This window comes from Leptonychotes weddellii, chromosome 3 (assembly GCF_054177405.1).
Source record: "Leptonychotes weddellii isolate Sample4059 chromosome 3, ASM5417740v2, whole genome shotgun sequence".
Classification (NCBI taxonomy): Eukaryota; Metazoa; Chordata; class Mammalia; order Carnivora; family Phocidae; genus Leptonychotes; species Leptonychotes weddellii.
Window position 1 is genome coordinate 43,858,315 of NC_138371.1, and position 22,226 is coordinate 43,880,540.

General features: G+C 35.7%; 1 protein-coding gene and 1 long non-coding RNA gene across 4 annotated transcripts in view; one reads left to right on the forward strand and one right to left on the reverse strand.

Annotated features, from left to right (window-relative positions):
* The window catches only part of FSIP2 (fibrous sheath interacting protein 2), a 93,278-nt gene extending 91,900 nt beyond the window's left edge, over positions 1-1,378 (reverse strand). The window contains exons 1-2 of the mRNA XM_006726943.3: positions 1,280-1,378; positions 827-952 (exon numbers count right to left, since the gene is read on the reverse strand). Coding sequence (XP_006727006.2) covers positions 827-952; positions 1,280-1,378 — 225 coding nt within the window. The remainder of the gene's footprint in view (positions 1-826; positions 953-1,279) is intronic.
* Positions 1-22,226, forward strand: part of LOC145720504 (uncharacterized) — a 507,675-nt gene that overhangs the window by 477,209 nt on the left and 8,240 nt on the right. For all 3 annotated transcript variants that reach the window (XR_014143477.1, XR_014143478.1, XR_014143476.1), the window contains exon 4: positions 12,622-12,685. This is a non-coding gene — a long non-coding RNA (uncharacterized LOC145720504). The remainder of the gene's footprint in view (positions 1-12,621; positions 12,686-22,226) is intronic.

Sequence of the window (22,226 nt, forward strand, 5' to 3'; positions counted from 1 at the left end):
ATTTACATTATAAAATTATAATTATAAAATTACAGCATTGAGTAAAATTACACAAACCAAGGGCAATGCAAATTTTAAGGAAATATAAGCTAATTGGGGGCTGTAATAGTTCAGAAAGAATCTTGAAAGATGGTTCAAACTCACAGATTGGGCAGAAGAGGAAAGAATATGTCAGGTTTGGGAAGCAAGGTGAACAAAGGCACAGAAATTTTAACATGGTATGTGTGAGTAAGGCATAAAATACCCCAGGTGGAAGGAGCTGAGGCTCTCGATTAGAGAAAAGACTGGATGAGGAGGTTGGGGCAAATCATGGAGTCATTAGTTAAACACTAAACATGTTAACTTATTTCATCTTCACTGTTTTCTCAGTGTGTGAAATAGAATGCAGCACAAACAAAAATCATAGAACAGTGTTCTGTAATGAGAGTTTTGTCCAAGTTATTATTGGTTAAAGTCATAACACAATTAAATGGCCAGCTAGCACCAATAATCTCCCACCTTTCAACCAAATATTTTTCTAACAAAATCTCACTAAATAGGTATAAAGTTATTATAAAGAAAAGTTAATATGGTTCTATAAATTATAAATTAAGGCAGAACTAAGAATCTAAACTTTCTAGCCCAAGATTCTGAGACTATACTAGATGAAGTTGCTTGGTATGCATCCTAAACAATATCTTAGGTTAGATGTGGGGTTGGTTATTTTTTTCCTGTGTATGGTAGTGCAAATTCCCCTAATGAACTTTGTATGATGTAGTGCCTGAGTCTAACAGCAAATAGAAAAGAGCAAAGAAAACCAACGTAAGACCATTAAAAATTACTTTACCTTTTCACTTAACTTCGTAGTATAGTATAAAGTTTTGCTTCCTGGGATCATAGGCAGCTTGACCCCAAGAGGCAGATCCAGTAGTTGACCCGCTCCGACCCCTGGTAAGTGGGTTTTGTGCACGCCCTGTCAGATGCAATTGGAGAGTTTGGCCTTTCCTTTCAGTATCAGATATTAGGCCAATCTACTCCTACTCCAATCAAGAGTCAGACAGTCAGGGACGAAGGGTCTTTGAACCCTTCCACACAGCCCTGAAGACCTCCTCCCGCCTCCGCTGCGCCACAGCCAGTTGCGGCCCCAGCAGCCCGAGAGCACTTCCACCCGCCGCCCGCACGAGGGCGCCAGAAGCGGGCGGTTAGAAACCGCGCGGCGCGTCTGTGGCTCTCCCTGCCCGGGCCCCAGAGGGCCGGAAGCCCGTCGGAGGACCACGACGCCAGGCTGGCTGCCACTCACGTCTCCGCATTCCTGGCTGTCCGCGGCCAGGCTACTGGTGGCCGTCTTGGTGGCAGCGATGTTGGCAGCCTTGGAGCAGGCGCTGAGGTACAGCTCCATCGCCGGCCCGGGCCCCTCTGCCCCTCTCCGCCCTCCCCTGGCCCCTTCCCTCGCACCCCTTTCCCCGTCGTCGTCCCTCCGTTGCGACTGGACCCGGAATGGCCAGTACCCCGCGTCCGCGAGGCCTCACCCTCGCGGCGTTCCAGGCTCCGAACTTGGGGGCCCCAGACAGGTGGTGCCTTCCCGAGGGCTGGTCCCAGATGCTTGGGCGTGCAGCGCCGGGATTTGGGGAAATCAGTTCTAGGGGCCTGGTCTATGAGGGCTGCAGTTGAAATATCGTTTCTCTCAGAAGCCAGCACCCCTCAGTCAAAGCAAACCCAACTCCAAACCTTGAAAGCTTTGCGGGAGGGTAGCTGGCTAATTTCTCCTGGCCTCCGAGGAGCTACGGTTTGGCCGGGGTGGGGCGGTGGGGGGTGAGCAAAACAAACAAACAAACAAACAACAACAAAAAACTCCATTCTAGGGACAGAGGCCTGGTTTTCTATATGTGCCCCCTTACAGACACTGTGATCACACCCCATCCCCAGGCTCCCACGACCTCTTTCCACTCCAGGTCCACATTACTGTACTTTGGTTTCCTTTGGGGCTCTGCCTCTCTCCTGTCCTCCTCCCTCCTCTAGTCTTCCTCTTTCCTTTCTAGCTCTCTTCTCCTTCTCCTACTCCCTCTTCTCTGCCTCCCCTGCTTTCTCCTAGATCCCTCTTTTCTTCTCCTGTCAGCCATCCAGCCAGAATTTATAAAATGCACGACTCCTTGAGGCCGGCCATTGAAAGGGGTACTGGGAATATGGTGGTGAGCAAAATTTGGCCTCTTCTTTTCAAGGAGCTAACTAGACTGTGAGTACTTTGAGGGCACAGAATGTATCCGATTTGTCAGGAATGTGGACTTAGACCCTTGTTCTTTCTTATTTCTGGCCCATTTAGTAGTAATACCTACTATTTATTGAGAATTTAGTAACTCCAGATACTGTGGTAAACACTCACCACATTTAATCTTTATAACAGCCTTGCCAATAATGACCTCTTTTTTCCAAAGGTTAAAGAGGAATGATAGTTACTTTTAAGTCATGGCCCCAGAGACAGTTTCTTAGTCAATATACTAGTTTTACGTCTGTTCTGTTTCTTTTAATGCCACTCATATGCATGGGACTCCTAAATTTGAAATCTGAGCTCGGGATACAGTCCACTACCAGCACTCCACATGGGGGTCTCACAGTCATCTCAAATTCAGTGTACTCAAATCTCAACCTACCCTTTCACTAAAACAGTACAAAACTAAGGCCCTATTCTTGCATTTCCCATCTCAGTGACAATAGCAGTATCTACCCAAGCTGGAAACTGAGATATAATACTAGATACTCCTTTCCCCTCATTCCGCACATTCAGTTGATCTCTTTGTCCTACTGATTTTATCACTGAAATTAATTGGTTTTCTCCTACCCATCTGTACACTACTCCCTCAGTTAAGCCACTCATCATTTTTTTGTCTGTGTGATCACCACAGCCTTATCTGTCTGCACCTTTTACCCAATAGTCCATCTTTTATCAAATTAATCTTTGATGCCATCTCTCTCCCCTCTAGTAAATCCCCAGTTACCATAAGACTTAACACAAAGCATATAACAGCCTCTGTGACTTGGTCCCTGTATTAGTTTTCTCTTGCTGCTGTAACAAATTACCACAATCTTAGTGGCTTAAAACAACACAAAGGTATTATCTTACAATAATTGAGGCCAGCAGTCTGAAATCAATCCCATCTTGCTGAAATCAAAGTGTTGGCATGGCTGCATTCTTCTGGAGGCTGTCGGACACAATCGATGTCCTTCCTCTCTATGGCTTCTAGAAGCTTCCCCATCCTCCCACTTCAAATCCAGCATGTAGTGTCTTCAGATCTCTCTCTGACTCAGACCTCTGCCTCCCTCTCTATAATTAAAAATCTGTTGATTATGTTGGGTCCATCTAGATGACCTATGATAATTTTCTTTACTTTATTTTTTAGAGAAAGGGAGAGCATGGGGGTGAGAGGGGCAGAGAAAGAGGGGGAGAGAGAATGAAGCCTGATGTGGGCTTGATCTCATGACCCTGGGATCATGACCTGAGCTGAAATCAAGAGTTCGGTGCTAAACCGACTGAGCCACCCAGGCACCCTGATAATTTCTTTATTTTAAGGTCAGCTGATTAGCAACCTTAATTCCATTAGGAATCTTAATTCCCCATTGCCATGAAACATACATATTCATAGGTCTTGGAAATTAAAATGTAGACACCTTTGAGGGGTATCATACTGCCTAGTACAGCTCTTTTCTCCCTTTTTAAGACATAACTTCTGTACACCACCTCTCAAAATTGAACCTCAAATGATGTAGAACTGTTTGAGGTTAGTTTCCAACACTGAGCCTACTGATTCAAGACTTTGTGTCTTTGCTGTGCTGTTTTCCTGCCTGATAGCCCTTTGTACTTCATTGCTTGGCTAATTTCAGTCAGCTTTTAAGACTGCTTAAGTATCATCATCTCTAGGAAGTTTTTTTTTTTTTTTTAAGATTTTATTTATTTGAGAGAGAGAGAATGAGAGACAGAGAGCATGAGAGGGAGGAGGGTCAGAGGGAGAAGCAGACTCCCTGCCGAGCAGGGAGCCCGATGCGGGACTCGATCCCGGGACTCCAGGATCATGACCTGAGCCGAAGGCAGTCGCTTAACCAACTGAGCCACCCAGACGCCCCATCTCTAGGAAGTTTTTATGACATTCTAAGCTTTTGCCAATTTTTTTTCCCTTTAAGGGAATGGAAACTCCTTTAAAGCAGCTATTGGGTTATTCAATTTTATATGCTCAACACTTAGCATAGTGTCTAGCAAGCATTTAGTGAAACCCCAGTATATTTGGTTGTCTTGACCTAGGTAATGAGAACCCATCAAAGGGTTTTAAGAACATTTTTATTTTAGAAGATCATTCTGGCAACAAGATAGGGGATGGATTTTTAGGGGGGAGACTGAAGGCCTTGGAGACTTTATGATATGTAGTTACATAAGCAAGAAACAATGAAGACCTGAAATAATGAGTCAATAGGAATGAAGGGGAGAGAATGGATTTGAGAGACATTTGAAGCAACATTGTCATAACTTTGGGTTCTTCCCCATCTCATCTACTTTAAAAATAACAGAGTTGGAGGGAATGATTGCTGTTGTGAAGCTCACAAGGGTAGATGACAAGCTTGAATTCTGGAGAGAACAGTAAAACCAGAGAAGTAAATGAATTCCTTAAGAAAACCACATCAAACAGGTAAGTTATTTTTATAAGGAAAGCAGTTGGAAAGTGAGATTAGAGAAGCAGGAAGTCTGTGATAATTGTATGTAAAGAAGTATTTGTTGTATTCTTGGAGATGACAGAGGAACATGTGTTTGAAATTTTATGAACTTTGGGGCCTTTTCAGATACTATCTTGCCCTTTCCTTCATAATAACCCATTCACAAAATTTAATGGCTTTAAACAATGATTTATTATTTCTCACAGCTTTTGGGTTGGCTGACATTTCTTTTAGTCTGAGTTGGCTCAGCTGGAGCTGGATCATCTAGGGTGGCTTCACTCACATGTCCAGGGCCTCAGCTGGGATGGCTATAATGGTTGGGATTGCTGGAACACTGTCTACAGATGTTCTTTTCATATTCTAGGTGATTAGATCATGCTTTTTTACATGGAAGTCTTGGGGTTTCCAGCATGAAGAGGGTATGAACTTTAGTGTGCTTTTGTGCTTTTCAAATCTTCACTATTAGTATAACATTTTCTAAGGATACCAATCATTGGATCAGAGTCCACACTAATGCAGTATGACCTCATCTTAACCAGATTACATCTGCAAATTCTCTATTTCTAAATAATTTTATAGTCAGGTTCAGACTGGACTAAATTTGGGGGGAGGACACCATTCAACCAAATACAGAAAATTACTGCTAATGGAGGAAGTTTGATATATTGACATGTCAAAAAAGGCTTTTTTAGGATATTGATTAGAGGGCTCAAAATAAGAATCGGTCTGGAAATAACAAAAATATAGATATTAGAATCATCATGATATATATGGGTTTCTAAAGGATTTCAAAACTTAAAGAGATAGAATAAAATTATCTAACCTCCCATAATTGATTCAGGAAAAGTAGGCAAAAAGAATAAATGAGTATCACCCTCATATACTTTCTGAAGTGGTCTATTTCTGCCAGGTAAAACCTTAGTTAGCTTCTGATTAGTTACTGCCTCTGACTAAACATTACTTCTTATATTGCCCACAAAACTGACGCAAATATTAAAGTAAACTATCCTCTCAAGATATATAACTTATCAAATATTAACTGTTTTTCTGTATTTCTGTAAAATATCTTATTTGCTGATGTTTTAGATTTTTTCAAATAATTATCATCTTTACAAAAGAAAAAAATGAAAATTTGTATTAAAAATTTTGTTAAAAGAAGTTTTGTCCCTATCATTAATACAGCACTGCCTCTACAGCAGAACAAATTAGCACCTGATTTTTTATTGCCTGGCTCTTACCTCTCATTACTTGATGACTCTCTGTGGGTCTTATGCTCCCAATAAGACTCTAGGTGCTTTTGATTGCTTGCATCCCCTGGGTCAGCAGTGCCCAGGGCTTGATAGGCACTCAGACTGCTTTCCTGATTACCCTTTAGTCATTGCTAAATAGTGAGTGCACACATGCACATGCCCACACACACACACACACACACACACATACGTACACACACAGGGTCTGGTAAGGACCATACAATATCTTTTCGTATTATAAGGTATATTTCTTTGCTAGTATCCCACCCATTTAAATACTTTACTTTATATTTGCATTATTTTTAAAAATATTATATTTATCTTGATGAAAAGCTGGCACTGAATACAGAGTCCTGATTTGTTAAGTGGTGCAGACTATGCAGAAAGAAGGGGGCCAAATTAAATATTGGTTGGGATATTTATTCATATATTCTCAATATATATATTTTAGGTGACAGCACAAATAAATAGTTGTGAAATATTAAATAAAAAGTAACGTTCAAATATATTTCCAGTTTAAGCTTTCACATGAAGATAGCATATAATTTAAGGTAGCCAGTCATACGATGCATCACAGGTGGGGAAAATTCCTTAATAGTAAAAGGTAGTAGGAATATATAGTACAGTATTAATAGAGTAGACTTGGGGGTTTAAATCACATTTATTTCAACTCTTGGCTTTAGTTTCTTCATCTTCAAATTTTGTATAATGTTAACTCTTATTTTATAGGACTATTAAATGAGTTAAATTGATAAAAGCACTTAGCAAAATGCATGGTCTATAGAAATGCTCAATCAATGACAGTTTTATTATTAGCATCATTTTGACTGAGTAGCATTAATAGGGACATGATTAATTAATTAACTAATTAAAAATATCCCCCGGTTTTATTGAAAAATAATTGACATAATACTGTGTAAGTTGAAGGCATACAGTATGATGGTTTGATTTACATATATTGTGAAATGATCACCACAGTAGGTTCAGCTAACATCCATCTTCTCATATAGATACAATAAAAAGAAAGCAAAGAAGAAAAAAATAAAGGAGAAAAAATTTCTCCTTGTGGTGAGAACTCTTAGGATTTACTGTCTTAACAACTTTTCTATGTAGTGTTAGCTGTGTGTTCTGTGGCAATGTTAGCCGTAGGCATCATGCGGTACATTACATCCCTAGTATTTATTTATCTTAAAACTGGAAGTTTGTACCTTTTGACTACCTTTCTCTAATTCCCTTTCCCCTTATCCGTACTTCTGGTAACTGCAAGGCTGATCTCTTTTTCTATGAATTTGGTGTTTTTTGTTTGTTTTGTTTGTTTGTTTTAGATTCCACATATAAGAAAGATCATATTTGTCTCTGTCTGACTTATTTAACTAAGCATAATCCCTTCAAGTATATTCATGCTGTTGCAAATAGTAGGATTTCCTTTTTTCTGAATAAATAATATTCCAGTGAGTATGTGTGTGAAATATCCATTCATCCATTGATCCACTGGTGGACATTTAGGTTGTTTCCATGTCTAGGCTATTGTAAATAAGACTGCAGTACATATGAGGGTGCAGATATGTGTTTGAGTTAGTGTTTTTTTGTTACCTTTGGATATATTTCCAGAAGAATGGCTGGATCATATGGTAGTTCTGTTTTTGATTATTTGAGGATCCTGCATATTGTTTTTCCATAGTGGCTGTACTAATCTACAATTCCACCATCAGTGCACAGGGGTCCCTTTTCTCCATATCCACACCAGCGTTTGTTATTCCTTGTCTTTTTGTTAATAGCCATTTTATCAGGTGTGATTTAATATCTCATTGTGGACCTAATTTGCATTTCCCTAATCATTAGTGATATTGAGCATCTTTTCATATACCTGTTGGCCTTTTGTATATCTTCTTTGGAGAGATGTCTATTCAGGTCCTCTGCCCATTTTTAAATTGGGTTATTTGTTTTTTTGCTATTGAGTTATAGGAGTTCTTTGTGTTTTGGGTATTAACCCTTTAACAGATACACTGTTTGCACATATTTTTGCCCATTATGCAGGTTGTTGGTGGTTTCTTTTGCTATGCAGAAGCCTTTTAGTTTGACTTTATTTTTTATTTTGTTCCTTGTTCTTCAGGTGTCATATCCAAAAACTCATTACTAAGATCCACGTCAAGGAGCTTTGTTCCTATAATTTTTTTCTAGGAATTTCATGGTTTCAGGTCTTCTATTTCATCCTTAATCCATTTTGAGTTAGTTTTTGTGAATGTGTAAGATATGGGTTGAGTTTTATTCATTTACATGTGAATATCCAATTATTCCAGCACCATTTACAGAAGAGACTGTCTTTCTTCCATTGAGTATTCTTGGCTTCTTTGTCAAATATTAGTTGACCTTATATGCTTGGATTTATTTCTGGACCCTCAATTCTCTTCTGTTGGCCTATTTGTCTGTTTTTATTCCAGTACTGTACTGTTTGATGACTACGGCTTATACTATAGCTTGAAATCAGGAAGTGTGATACTTCCTGATTTGTTCTTTCTCAGGATTTCTGTGGCTATTTGGAGTCTTTTGTGGCTTCATATAAATTTTAAGAGTTTTTTTCTACTTTAAATAAATGCTGTTGGACTCTTGATAAAGGCTTATATTGAATCTACAGATGGCTTTTAGTAGTATTGACATTTTAATAGCATTAATTCTTCCAATCCACAAACATGGGATACCTTTTCATTTACTTATGTCTTCTATTTTTTATCAATGTATTGTAGTAGTTTTCAGTGTAGAAATCTTTTATTCTTTACTTAAATTTATTCCTAATTATTTTATTGTTTTTGCTGCTATTGTAAATGGTATTATTTTTTAAATTTCTTTTTCAGAAATTTCATTGTTAGTTTAAGAAGTGCTACTAATTTTTGTATATTATTTTCTTATAATGTAACTATTGAACTCATTGATTAGACATAACAGTTTTTTGGTGGAGTCTTTAGGATTTTCTATATATAAAATCATGTCATCTGCAAATAGATGCAAATAGAAAGATCTGCTTCTTTCTTTCCTTCCAATTCTGACACCTTTTCTTGTCTGATTGCTTTAGCTAGGACTTCCAGTACTCTGTTGAATAGGAATGGTGAGAGTGGGCATCCTTGTCTTGTTCCTGATCTTAGAGGAAAAGTTTTTATCCTGCCACCATTGAGTATAATGTTAGCTGTGGTCTTGTCATAGATGACCTTTATTATGTCAGGTATATTCCTTCAATGCCTAATTTGTTGTTTTTATCATGAATCGATATTGAATTTTGTTGAATGCTTTTTAGGCATTTATTGAGGTGATCATTTGGTTCTTTTATTTTATTCTATCAATGTGATGTGTCACATGGATTGATTTGCATATGTTGAATCATCCACGCATCCCAGGGATAAATCCCACTTGATCGTGGTGAATGAGGGCATGATTAATTTTAATAGCGGGCAATCTGCCCAGCTCAATGTAGTACTAGGCACTGTACCATGTCTTCTAGCTTAAAATCGTAGAGACTTGAGAGACTGGACTTTCTGATTATTAAGATTTTTTTCTCTTCATTTTAATTCTTGGAATGCATTGCCCTCATAATCCTAATCACTGTTATTAATGGGATTTATGATGTATACATTTGGTGTTTTGGGGGAAAAATTTTTGAAATTGTTGGATAATTTTATCCATCAAGGTGAATATTTTTACTCTATTAATCAGGTAACTGCAGTTTGTTTTTAAAGTATCAGCCCTGGTCAACAGTTTGACTGCAGTCTTGTGAGAGACCTTGTACTGGATGTACACAGCTAAACTGTGCCCTGATTTCTGTGGTATAGGAACTGTGAGATACAAAATGTTTGTTGTTTTAAGCTATTAAATTTTGGGACAATTTGTTACATAACAATAGATAACTAATGCTTACAATGTACCGTTCATTGTGTTATGTAGCTAGCAAGGTGTATATCATGAAACCCTTTCATTAACATTGTAAGACAGTTATTACAATCTCCGTTTTACAAAGAGGAAATTTGGGCTTGGAATAATTCATTTGCCTGTCATCATAAAGCTTTGAAATTGGCTCTGTTCTAAGGAATACTTAATCAGTAAACAATTATTTTTCTCCTTATCATTTTTAAAATAGAATTATTTCTTACATCTTAAATCCTTTTTCCTCAGTTTTATTGAGATGAAATTGACATATATCATGGTAACAGTTTACGGAATACAGCATGATGGTTTGGTTTACATATATTCTGAAATGATTACTGCATTAAGGTTAGTTAACAACTATCATCTCATATAGATATAATAAAAAGAAAAAAGAAAAAAAGAAAAAAATTCCTTGTGATGAGAACTCTTAGGATTTACTTACTTAACAATGTTCCTATATTACATACAGTGTTAACTGTAGTTATCATGTTGTATGTTATATCCTGGTACTTATCTTGTAACTGGCACTTTGTACCTTTTGACCACCTTTCTCCAGTTCCTCCTACCCTTAAATCTTGACAAACTATGCATTTATGTACTTCTCACATTGGACTTCACCAGTATAAAGTTAGGGAGAATAATAAAAAACCAACAATAAAACATACATATGGGGGGTGTCTGGGTGGCTCAGCCATTAAGCGTCTGCCTTCAGCTCATGCCATGATCCCAGGGTCCTGGAATCGAGCCCCGCGTCGGGCTCCCTGCTCCTCGGGAAGCCTGCTTCTCCCTCTCCCACTCCCCCTGCTTGTATTCCCTCTCTCACTGTGTCTCTGTTAAATAAATAAATAAATCTTTAAAAAAAAAAAAACCTACATATGGTATAAACTTCATTATCTATACTGTGTACCATTATGACCCTGACAGAGCCTGAATAAGACATGAGGGACAGGATTAATGTACCAATTTCTCTCCTCAATTCTATCTCAGATGTTAAAGATATAATCTCTAAATTACTCTACATACTTCAATAATTCGCTATGATCCCATACATCTGTTTATCAAAATCTATGTTTACTTTTATCCATTTTAGTCATTTTCTGTACTTAATACAGAAGACTGTAAATTCACTACATTCTGGACTAAATTCTAATTTCTTTCTTGGCTCTTAAGATTTAACCACTGCTCTTCTTATTCCAGTGTAAATATATTTGATAATATGTCCACAGTAGTTTGTCATATGGAAAGAAAGAAGTTAAGTTACAGGTCTGCAATACAATCTGTTCTTTTACTGGCGGTGCTCCAAGGAAAGAAAGACGGCAAGTAACCTGAACTAACCCCCTTATAAACATACTGATGACAATCCTGCTGACACAGCAACGACAACAAAGATTTTTTACTAGCAAAAGAGACTTTTCATCTGGAATTCTTTTAGCAGGATGTGCCTAATTGTCTAGAATTGTTTCTGGTAAATAAACTGTAATATATGGAGCTATGGATAATGCCTGGTTGCAAAATGTTACATAATCAATATAACCCTCTCAATATAAAATAAAATGTCTTTCTTATAAGCTGAGTGGGTTATTATATGAAAGTGAAGTAAGTAACTGCAAACCTCACAGAAACCTCATCTATTAACACGTGCATCTGATGTGGTATGATAGAACTTGGGGAACTCCACTAGGGGTCCTGGACCTCTTGGTTCCACCTCTGCCTATGATTACTTGTATCCTTGGAATTAGTAAAATTTGATATTGAGTAAGATCTTTGAGTCCTGTGAGTCTGAATTATCAGTCTGACCCTTTACATTATATTAAGGTCCAGGACATATTGATTTCTATGATAGTCCTCAAATTTCACCCTTCCAATAATTGATTTAATCATTTTGGTGTCCCTCAGAGGCACAGGAGGCAGAATTTTATAATGGTAAAGTAGTAACATGTGTGGGTAGAAATTGAAACAATATAAAGTAAAATAATTTACCCTTATTCCCAGATGCCAAGTCTCTCAACCAAGAAGCAAACAACAGAAGTCTGTATATCATTATACATATGTGTAGGGGCCAAGGGCAGCCCCTCTGCCCAATGGGCCACTTTGGCATGAACATTATATTGAGTTAAAAGCAATCTAAACACAGCAGATTCAGCAAAACTCTTTACCTCCCTCCTCAACTGTCTGTACCATGAAGAAAGCTATTAACAGAATTCCTCTTTACCTAAGAAACTGATCTGAATAATAGGGTAACCTTTGGCTTCCAAACATCTCCTTTTACCTTCCTGCTAATGATCTTTCTCCCCTTTAAATTTTCAGACCCCTCCCTCTTCTTAGTTCATATAAGCATCGTGTTGTCCCACTTTGTAATTTCCATGTCTGTGTGGATTCCCCGTACATATGCTACTAAATTTGATTTTCCCTTGTTAATCGGTCTCATGTCAATGTGATTCTTAGTCCAGCTAGAAGGATTTTGAAGGGCAGAGGAAATTCTTCCTCCCCAACATATGCAAATTTATGTTATCAAGCATTTAGTGTTCAGAGTTCCACATGTTCTATTTTTAACTGACCAATATATCTTGAAGATCATTCCATATGAGTACACTGATTTAATTTAGTTTTTAACTACACAGAAGTGGTATTTAATGCTATAATTACCATAGTTTACTTAATTAGTCTCCTATTTATGAATTTTTAGATTTTTTTTTGTCACAAAAATTCTATAATAAGCATCCTTTTACATAGATTTCTGGATTAAAGGGTATGTTGATTTCATCTCTTTTTCTTACAGATACTGTTGTTTCCTTCAAAGCAGTTACACTGATTTATCCTCCCACAGATAGAGATTTGGTAAGGTATGTGCCTGCTGTTAGTGTCTTCTTTCTATCCTGGATAAATCTTTCTCATAGGTTGTGATTTCTAGAAATGTCTAAAATTAGTTCTTCTAATTTTGTTTGTTTATTTCAGAAACAATAGAGATTCTTTCCTCTCTGTATTTTTTATTTTGTTTTTGAAACCTTTACTCTGCTGACTTTAAGCAAAATCACTGGATAATTATCTGTTATTTTTAAAATTACATAAGCTTATGGGATAAATAAAATGAAAGTAGTGGCTAAGTTGCTTATTATGGACTAACTTGCAAGATATTATAAATTTCGTATTTTCAAAAAATCAATGCAAAATTTAGTGATTATAATTAATATATGTATATATTTAGCCTAAAATGTATCCCAAATTAAAAATAACCCTGAACTTGTCATCCTGACTATGCACAAAAGGGTTAATGCAGTAGATCTGAAACTGGTATTTTTTAGAAAAGCCTACTTGAAAGGTCCCCTCTTGACTGGCACTGGGGAACTTGGCAGTTGAGCCATTCAAGAACTGATAACACGGGTTCACTGTGCCTAGACTGCTTATAAAACCATGGTGCTTTATGCTGGACATATGCTTTTTATCTGGGAGTCTGGAAATTTGGTATGTACTAGGCAGCAGGTGCTTACATGATCAAGCACCTTAAAACCTTGGGCATTGTTATGGGTTGAACTGTGTCCATCTAAAATTCATATGTGGAAATCCTGTCAGTACCTCAGAATTTACTGTATTTGGAGAGAGGGTCTTTAAGGAGCTAATTAAATTAAAATGAGGTCATTAAGATGGATCTTAATCTAATACGACTGGTATTTTTATGGGAAGAAGAGATTAGGACATAGACACAGAAGGAAGACCATGTGAAGACATGGGTATGTCTCAGAAAATGAAATTTCTTTAGGGAAGATTTTTGTCTGTCTTCTTCAGTGTACTCTTCAATAACTAGAACACTGCACAGTAATTATTATTAAGTAGGAAAAACTCAATGGTAGGTATTCAATAAATAATACTTCAGTAAATGAGTGAATCATTTATATTTTTTTTTCTTGGTCACTGCTTAAATGGACATGCCAGTGTTTACTTCAGAATATCTCTGTTTTGTTCTTTTTTTAGTCATTGATCTCTGAGCAGTGATCCTTCTAATTGACGTGTTCTCTTTTTAGATGGTATTCCACATTTTTAAAAACTCCTGAGTTATTGTTTTCCTACATAATGTTAAGAACATGAGCTATAGAATAGTAAAAATCTATGTCATGGCTGTCATTCCTTTCTTTCCCTCATTCATTATTTCAAGAGTAGGTACATCATTAAATCTTTAGTAATAACTTTGTTGCATACTTGCTTTGACTGAATCAGAATATTTTAATTATGTTTGTTCAGCATTCATACACGGATGGTTATAAAAGCTATCAGTATCTGCAGATTAAACAAAGTACCGGGCTTATTGATGGGTATAAATGTGGCTATTTTGTTAAATGAAGAAGCAAAAACTGTTAGTAACTTGTGAAATTAACTCAGTGGATCAAGGCAATATTTTTAAATATAAAGCAAAAGAGAAAATAATAGAAAATAGTGTGTTTCAGATTTAACAAGAGCATCACTTCATGAAAATTTGTTTTAATTATAGATATAAAATTTACATATTTTGCTTATATAAATATATAAGATATATAATGTGTGTATGATGAATTTAAGGAAGGAGTGTTTGAAAGTGACATGATATAATTGATTATGAGCATTTATATCTCAATAAAAGATTCTAAAAACCCTTCAAAATATTAGAACAGAAATGTTATTAGACATTATTTAAATGAATACTTTTATTTTACAAGTAAGGATATATGGGATTGGTAAAATGAAATCTTCCAAAATTACAAATTAGATTAGTGGGAGCTTTAAATTATAATTCAAGTCTTCTGTCAATTTTTCATCAAATCATAGAGCTTAAGGCAGCTTTTTGCTGTCTAAGCATGTAACTTTGGATCTGTTCTCATTAGGCTGAAACTGGCATTAAGTTAATTTTTTTCTTTTTTTCTTTTTTTAATTTTTTTTAAGTTAATTTTTTTCTAATAAACACATTTGTTACAGTAAGTGCAGTCACCATGGAAATGTGGTTGTTCTTTTCAATTTTTTTTTAAAGAATAAATATTCATTTAAATAAAGCCTCTAATTGTGGTTATATATCTTTACTTTTGAATCTTTCTGATACTGAATTAAGAGAAATTTGTTTTTTTGTTAACATGGAATAATTTTCACCTTTTGATGTAGTTGGTATTATAAGTATTCAGAATAAGTGCCAATTAAAAATATTACTACTTCCTTATCTTCTTCTGCCAGCTGGTCGTTTATATTAACATGGCAGGGTTATTTCAGGAAGCAGCTTATCAGTTATGGGGCTTTTTTTGTTTGTTTGTTTGGATGGTTAGTTCTTTCACCCAGTTAGTGAACAGTCTGAGAAATGTTTTATTTTTAGCATTATTTCAAAAGTAATGAAGGTGGGAATAAAAATGACCTTAGAAGACATTCTGTAGAAAAAAAAATCTCTCATTTCTTTTCTCCCTTATTTGAGACTTTCTGTCTGAATTCTACCTTGTCTGATTAGCAGCTCACTCCTGTTATATCATCATTAGTGTTTGTATATGCTTGTCATTGCCTATCTGTTTTTGAATTACTTTGTTTTAGATATGTCTCCTACATACAGAAAACAGTTTTTTTTTTTTTTGTGGTACAATTCGAAATCTTCTTTTTAAAAATTTAATAGATTAACCTATTTTTACTTATTAACATGAATAATATGTACATTCTATTTTTTTAAAGATTTTATTTATTTATTTATTTGAGAGAGAGAGAGAGAAACTGCACGAGAGGGGAAGAGGGTCAGAGGGAGAAGCAGACCCCCCGCTGAGCAGGGAGCCTGACGTGGGACTCGATCCCAGGACTCCGGGATCATGACCTGAGCTGAAGGCAGTCGCTTAACCAACTGAGCCACCCAGGCACCCAATATGTACATTCTAATCAGTCATTTAGTTTGTGCTATATTTACTAAGATTCTTTAGATGACTTTGTCTCTTTTGCTAAACCTTACTAAAGGCCTTTACTGACTTGTAAATATTGCTTCTAAATTTCTTTGATATCTTTACACAAATAGTAATAGTAAAATTATTTTCAATTATGGACTCACAAGAATGTGCTATTAGTGGGGCGCCTGGGTGGCTCAGTTGTTTAAGTGACTGCCTTCGGCTCAGGTCATGATCCCGGAGTCCTGGGATCGAGTTCCGCATCGGGCTCCCTGCTCAGCGAGGAGCCTGCTTCTCCCTCTGACCCTCCCCCACTCATGTACTCTCTCTCTCTCATTCTCGCTCTCTCAAAATAAATAAATAAATCTTTAAAAAAACAAACAAACAAACAAAAAAAGAATGTGCTATTAGTATTTTCATTCTGGCCCAGGGAGTGCATATTGAAAAGGGAATAATGTCCTTTCAAAATTCTGGCCAAATCTGAGAGACCATCAGAGCCATTGTTTCTTGCTAAGATATTGAAGGTACAGTTTTAAATGAAAAAGAGAAGAAAATTCAGAGAAGGTTTGTCATTTACAGATTGAATATTCCATGTGCCCTCATTTACACAGGTACTTCAAGTATGATCTTATTAGTCTCTGATGGATCTAAATATGGAAAACATGTTTTAGATTGCTCTCATTTTAAATTTATTGTGTTTGCCTTGGGTAACCTTGGTAATCATTGAAACCATTATTTTTGTAGGTACTTAATTATGTAGAAACAATTATGTCTTAAAAAACAGTTCTTACAATGGAAGATTTTAGGGTGTTGGATAATAGCTTATTGAACTTATTTCCCCAGATTTTTTTTCTTTTCTTGTTTAGTAGTAGGAAGAATAAAGCAATTGATTTGCTTAAATTAGCTTTTAATGTTCAGATGCTTACACCATGTTTTATCAAAAGTGTGCAATTTAAAAACTTCCTTTACATATAATTTCATCTCACAAATGGTTTAGTTTTGTATAAAACGTATTTGCTTTGCAACACAGTGTAGACTTGTAAATATATCTTTATATGATGATTATTGGTATTATAAAAATGATAATTATGTTTATAATTTCTCTGAGTTGGTAATATTGAACAATGTAATTAAAATGTGAAGGAAGTATGTTTTATATTATTTATTTTATTAAATAAAAGTGAACTCTTAGTGATGTACCATTGAATTAAACATTTAGAAGAGAGTTAGTGTCAAATTACTGGCAAAATTTCATGTTACTCTAGCATAGCAATGTTACCATAAATTGAATTATCTAATTCTTTCACATTATTGATTCTTTTCATTCTTTCGTTCTCCCTCCTTTTCCGTCTCCTCCCTCTCCCACTCATTCTCTTTCTTTATTTCTTCCTTTCATTGCTTTATTGTTGTAGAATATCTAGATAGTAGTTTGTGGTTTGTAACTTTGTTAAAATATGCTTGCTAAGAAGATATTTTCCACTAAGTCATTAGACCAAAATGAATGCAAGAGGATACCAACAGTTTTGCATTTCACAAAACTAAGTACATCTTAGTTACATTACTTACATTATTGTCAACCATTTGTAAACTCTCAATGTAAATAGAGCCAATAATGATAATAATAATTGCTGTTGGCATTGTTAATATTTTAACAGCATTGTACTATGTGCTTTACATGGATTAATTCACTGGATCTTTACAAAAGCAGCTAACCTGCTATTCATTTCTTTCCCATAGCAGGGTAGAGGGGGAGGGTGATCCTGGAAGGGAATAGGGCAGGTGATTTAATAAAATCTTACAGGAAACACATTAACAACTGGTTTCCTGAAGATTAAATTGATAGTATTTGCTCAGAAAAGAGTTCTTATGTATGGAATGTTCTGAGCAGGATGTCCTGGTTTAGAGTTGGTTATGGTAAATAGACCTAGTATCTATTTATGTGTCATGGATCCTTGGAAAATGTCACATAAAGTATGTAACTTTCTGGGAGTAAAATGATTTCCACACCCTGAGTGCTAACTGATCTGTGGGGTGACCTGCACATCTTATTTAATTACCTCATCCATTACTCTGATATATATACTAGAGTATATATATATTAAACATAATATTAATATATATTATATTGATACATAGATATATACCATATATCAGTAAATATATTGATAAATAATCTGTAGGGTCATATATTTATAAATAATTTATAGGATGTATATAGCATATAGTATATTATATATTTTATATACTCACATATAACATATATTTTATATATATTATATAATGTATATAGCTTAAAAAGAAAGGACATGAAGGATGGATATGAACAGGATTCAAGACCTTTCCCTGCTTTGCCTGTGCTTCTTAATTGATTGTATTCTTGAAATTATTAGGAAAGCTTTATACTGGATGAGATATCTGAATCATGTAAGTCTGATTTTAAAATGGAATCCTTTGTGTCATCTTAGGATTAGTAACTTACTCAAGTTTACAGATTTAGAAAGTAATTCCTATCTCACTCCAATATTCTTATGTATTAGTATGTTCATAAAAATAATTTACTATGTCACACTAATAAAAAAATCCTAACAGTCTTTCTTACAAGGCAGTCCTTTACTCTACCAACTCTAAATGAACTATGAACTTCAGTTCCCTTATTTATAAATGGAAATAATATTAATAGTGTCTATTTTAAATAATTGTGGTATTAAAAAGATGAAATAGCTATGTGAAGTAGCTATACAATCATTTATATATAGCCCTCAATAAATGTTATTTTCCTCCTTTTCTCTTTTATATAGTTATTTCCTCTTCCCTCTTTGGAAGCAAGAATTATTGTGAGAACTTGAATATCTAATGCCTCCTGGTGACCCTAAGAGTCAAATGCATATTCAGTTTTCTTGAGCATGTTTTACTTTCCTCATTATTTTTTACTCAAATAATGCAGTTTTCTGTGAGTTCTATCAAATTTTATCAGAAATTACTTGAAAGACAGTAATTTCATCACTTATTTGGAGACTATTTTACTACTAAGGAGGAAACTTTTTTTTTTTTTAAAGATTTTATTCATTTATTTGACAGAGAGAGAGAGAACAAGTAGGCAGAGAGGCAGGCAGAGGGAGAGGGAGAAGCAGGCTTCCTGCTGAACAGGGAGCCCGATGCGGGGCTCAATCCCAGGACTCTGGGATCATGACCTGAGCCGAAGGCAGCGGCTTAACCGACTGAGCCACCCAGGCGCTCCAAGGAGGAAACTCTTTACCAGAGAATATCTGGTTGTCAAAAGATATTCAGATAGTATACTTAAATTCCTACTTCATTTGCAGCTAGTCATAAATAAGGACACTTTTTGACCTTTATTAATTGACGTTGTTCTGACATTACACATGCTAACATTGCAAAGTCTTAATATCTATAGCTATTATGCTTTATAAAATATATTTCAAAACCAAAACTATTGAAAATAACTATTCCTATAAACTATAAAGTGCAAGAATTTAAAAAAACAATCTTTCTTGTGGCGAGTAATTTAAGTTTGTTAACTACCTGGTGCAGTCTGCAAAGATAGATTGATAAAGGAAACCAATTCACTTTTTTTTAAAGGATTTTATTTATTTATTTCATAGAGAGAGAGCACAAGCAGGGGGAGTGGCAGGCAGAGGGAGAAGCAGGCTCCCCGTTGAGCAAGGAGCCCGATGTGGGGCTGATTCCCAGGACCCTGGGATCATGACCTGAGCCAAAGGCAGACTCCCGACTGAGCCACCCAGGCACCACCCCCAACTCACTTTTTTAAGTAGGAAGATTGTTGCATTATTAAATGTAGCCACTAATGAAAGCTGAAGTTGGCATATAGAATATAGAGAATATTCTTTCCCTGCTAACATTAATACATTGTTGTTATATCTCTTTAAGTTATTTTGAAGTACTTAAATAGTCTATCAATAAGTTATCCTGTTAAAAAAAAAAAGTTATCTTTTTTTAATAAAAAATACGTGAATGTGGCAGTAAAGTTAGAAAACTTTAATATGTGAAATATCACAGTGGTTTCTCAGTAGGTAATACTGAGCCACTAAAATCTTAAGGGAGTAAGGGGTTTAATAAAAGGAATTAGAGCTTACCCAAAAGCAGGAAGAGCTAGTATGAACATCTGGAATGCTCCAGATCAGTGAAACAATAACTAACAACTTCAGCGTAAAGAACTGGAGCATGAAGAAAAGCTAGTATTCAAAGGGAAGCCCAATAATGAGATATGTTTAGCCAAAAGATGGAGAAATGAAGAGGCATTTCATGGAGAGTTTTGCAAAGTCTGCCACAATGGGACAGTGTGAGCCTGTAAAGTCATCTGCAGAGTCACTCTGATTAAAGCACCATGACTGATCTCTGAAAATAATGGCTTTTGCTTCACTTCTGCCTTTCATAGCTCACACAGATTACTTTCATTGCAAATTCTCACCTAGAGCCACATAGAGAAGATTCCAGAAATAGTAATTCTTATCCTTACCAAAATTTATAAGAGAGACAAGTACTAAAAGATAATCTAGCACAGTTATGTTTTCTTTATATTTGATCAAATGAGCATTTTGCCTTATTTCTAGGAAAAATGATGCAGTATGTACTTAAAATGAAATATTACTTATATTTCATTTCAAATAATAAGTGATCAGAACTTTAATATGACACTATGTTTGTTCCTTCCCAGATTTTCTTTCTGTATTTGTATTTGTATCTTAGGTACAAAAGTCAGTCCAAGTTGCAATCTTTCTTTGAGTATGAATAAGGTAATCTTAAAATTATAAGATGTAAAATTAGAAAAAAATGTTTCCTTAGTTAAATGTTGAGCATCACATATTACCATCAATTTGCATTTCACATTTTTGATACTTGTTTTCAAAAGTATTGTAACAGCTTCTTTAACTTATTAAAATAACTAGAAGATTTCTGCTGGCTTAGTGCTGTCAATCTTTGCTGAGCTACAAATTGCAGTGAAGCTGACCAAACTGTGCATGAGCTGGGGCTTGATTTCTTGTTGTTCATTTAATGTTTTCTATTTAAGCATACTCTATATCTAGTAAAATGCACAAATATTAGGCATATGTCTCTGAGTTTTACAAAATGAACTCACCTGTATAACTGTCACCTAGATCAAGATGTAGAATGTTATCAGCCTATGGGAAGACTATCAGTGATGTCTCCAAACAAAATATTCTGACATCTGTCACTTTGATGAAATTTGAATGTTTTGTATATTACATAAATGGAGTGTAACAGTATGTATCATTTGTGCTTGGCTTATTTTATTCAATATTATGTTTGTAAGATTAATCCTTGTTGCTGCATATACGAGTAGTTCATTGAATGGTATTTCACTGTATGGATATAGCAAACTGTATTTTTCTATTTTATTATTGATGAGCATTTGGGTTCTTTCCAGTTTAGAGATATTACAAATAATGATGCTATAAAAGTTATGGTACATGCTCTGTGATGCACATACATATTTCTGGTATGGAATCGATGAGCGTTAGCATGAATATTTTCAGCTTTAGGGAATACTGCAAACTATTTTCCAAGGTGGATTTGTAATTTGCACTCCCACCAGTAGCATAAAAAGTTCTAGTTCCTGACATCCTCACCCAAAATTGGTATAATCAGTTCTATTTTAGCCTTCTGGTAGACATGTAGTGATATCTAATTTTCATTTTTCTGATGATTAATGATGTTGCACATTTTTTTATTATTCTGTTATGTTAATCACCATACATTACATCATTAGTTTTTGATGTAGTGTTCCATGATTCACTGTTTGCGTATAACACCCAGTGCTCCATGCAGAACGTGCCCTCTTTAATACCCATCATCAGGCTAACCCATCCTGCCACCCCCCTCCCCTCTAGAACCCTCAGTTTGTTTTTCAGAGTCCATCGTCTCTCATGGTTTGTCTCCCCCTCCGATTTCCCCCCCTTCATTCTTCCCCTCCTGCTATCTTCTTCTTCTTCTTTTTTTTTTTTTTAACATGTAATGTATTATTTGTTTCAGAGGTACATATCTGTGATTCAACAGTCTTGCATAATTCGCAGCGCTCACCATAGCACATACCCTCCCCAGTGTCTATCACCCAGCCGCCCCATCCTTCCCACCCCCCTCCACTCCAGCAACCCTCAGTTTTTTTTCCTGATATTAAGAATTCCTCACATCAGTGAGGTCATATGATACATGTCTTTCTCTGATTGACTTATTTCACTCAGCATAACACTCTCCAGTTCCATCCACGTCGTTGCAAATGGCAAGATCTCATTCCTTTTGATGGCTGCGTAGTATTCTATTGTATATATATACCACATCTTCTTTATCCATTCATCTATTGATGGACATCTTGGCTCTTTCCACAGTTTGGCTATTGTGGACATTACTGCTATAAACATCGGGGTGCACGTACCCCTTCAGATCTCTACATTTGTATCTTTGGGGTAAATACCCAGTAGTGCAATTGCTGGATCGTATGGTAGCTCTATTTTCA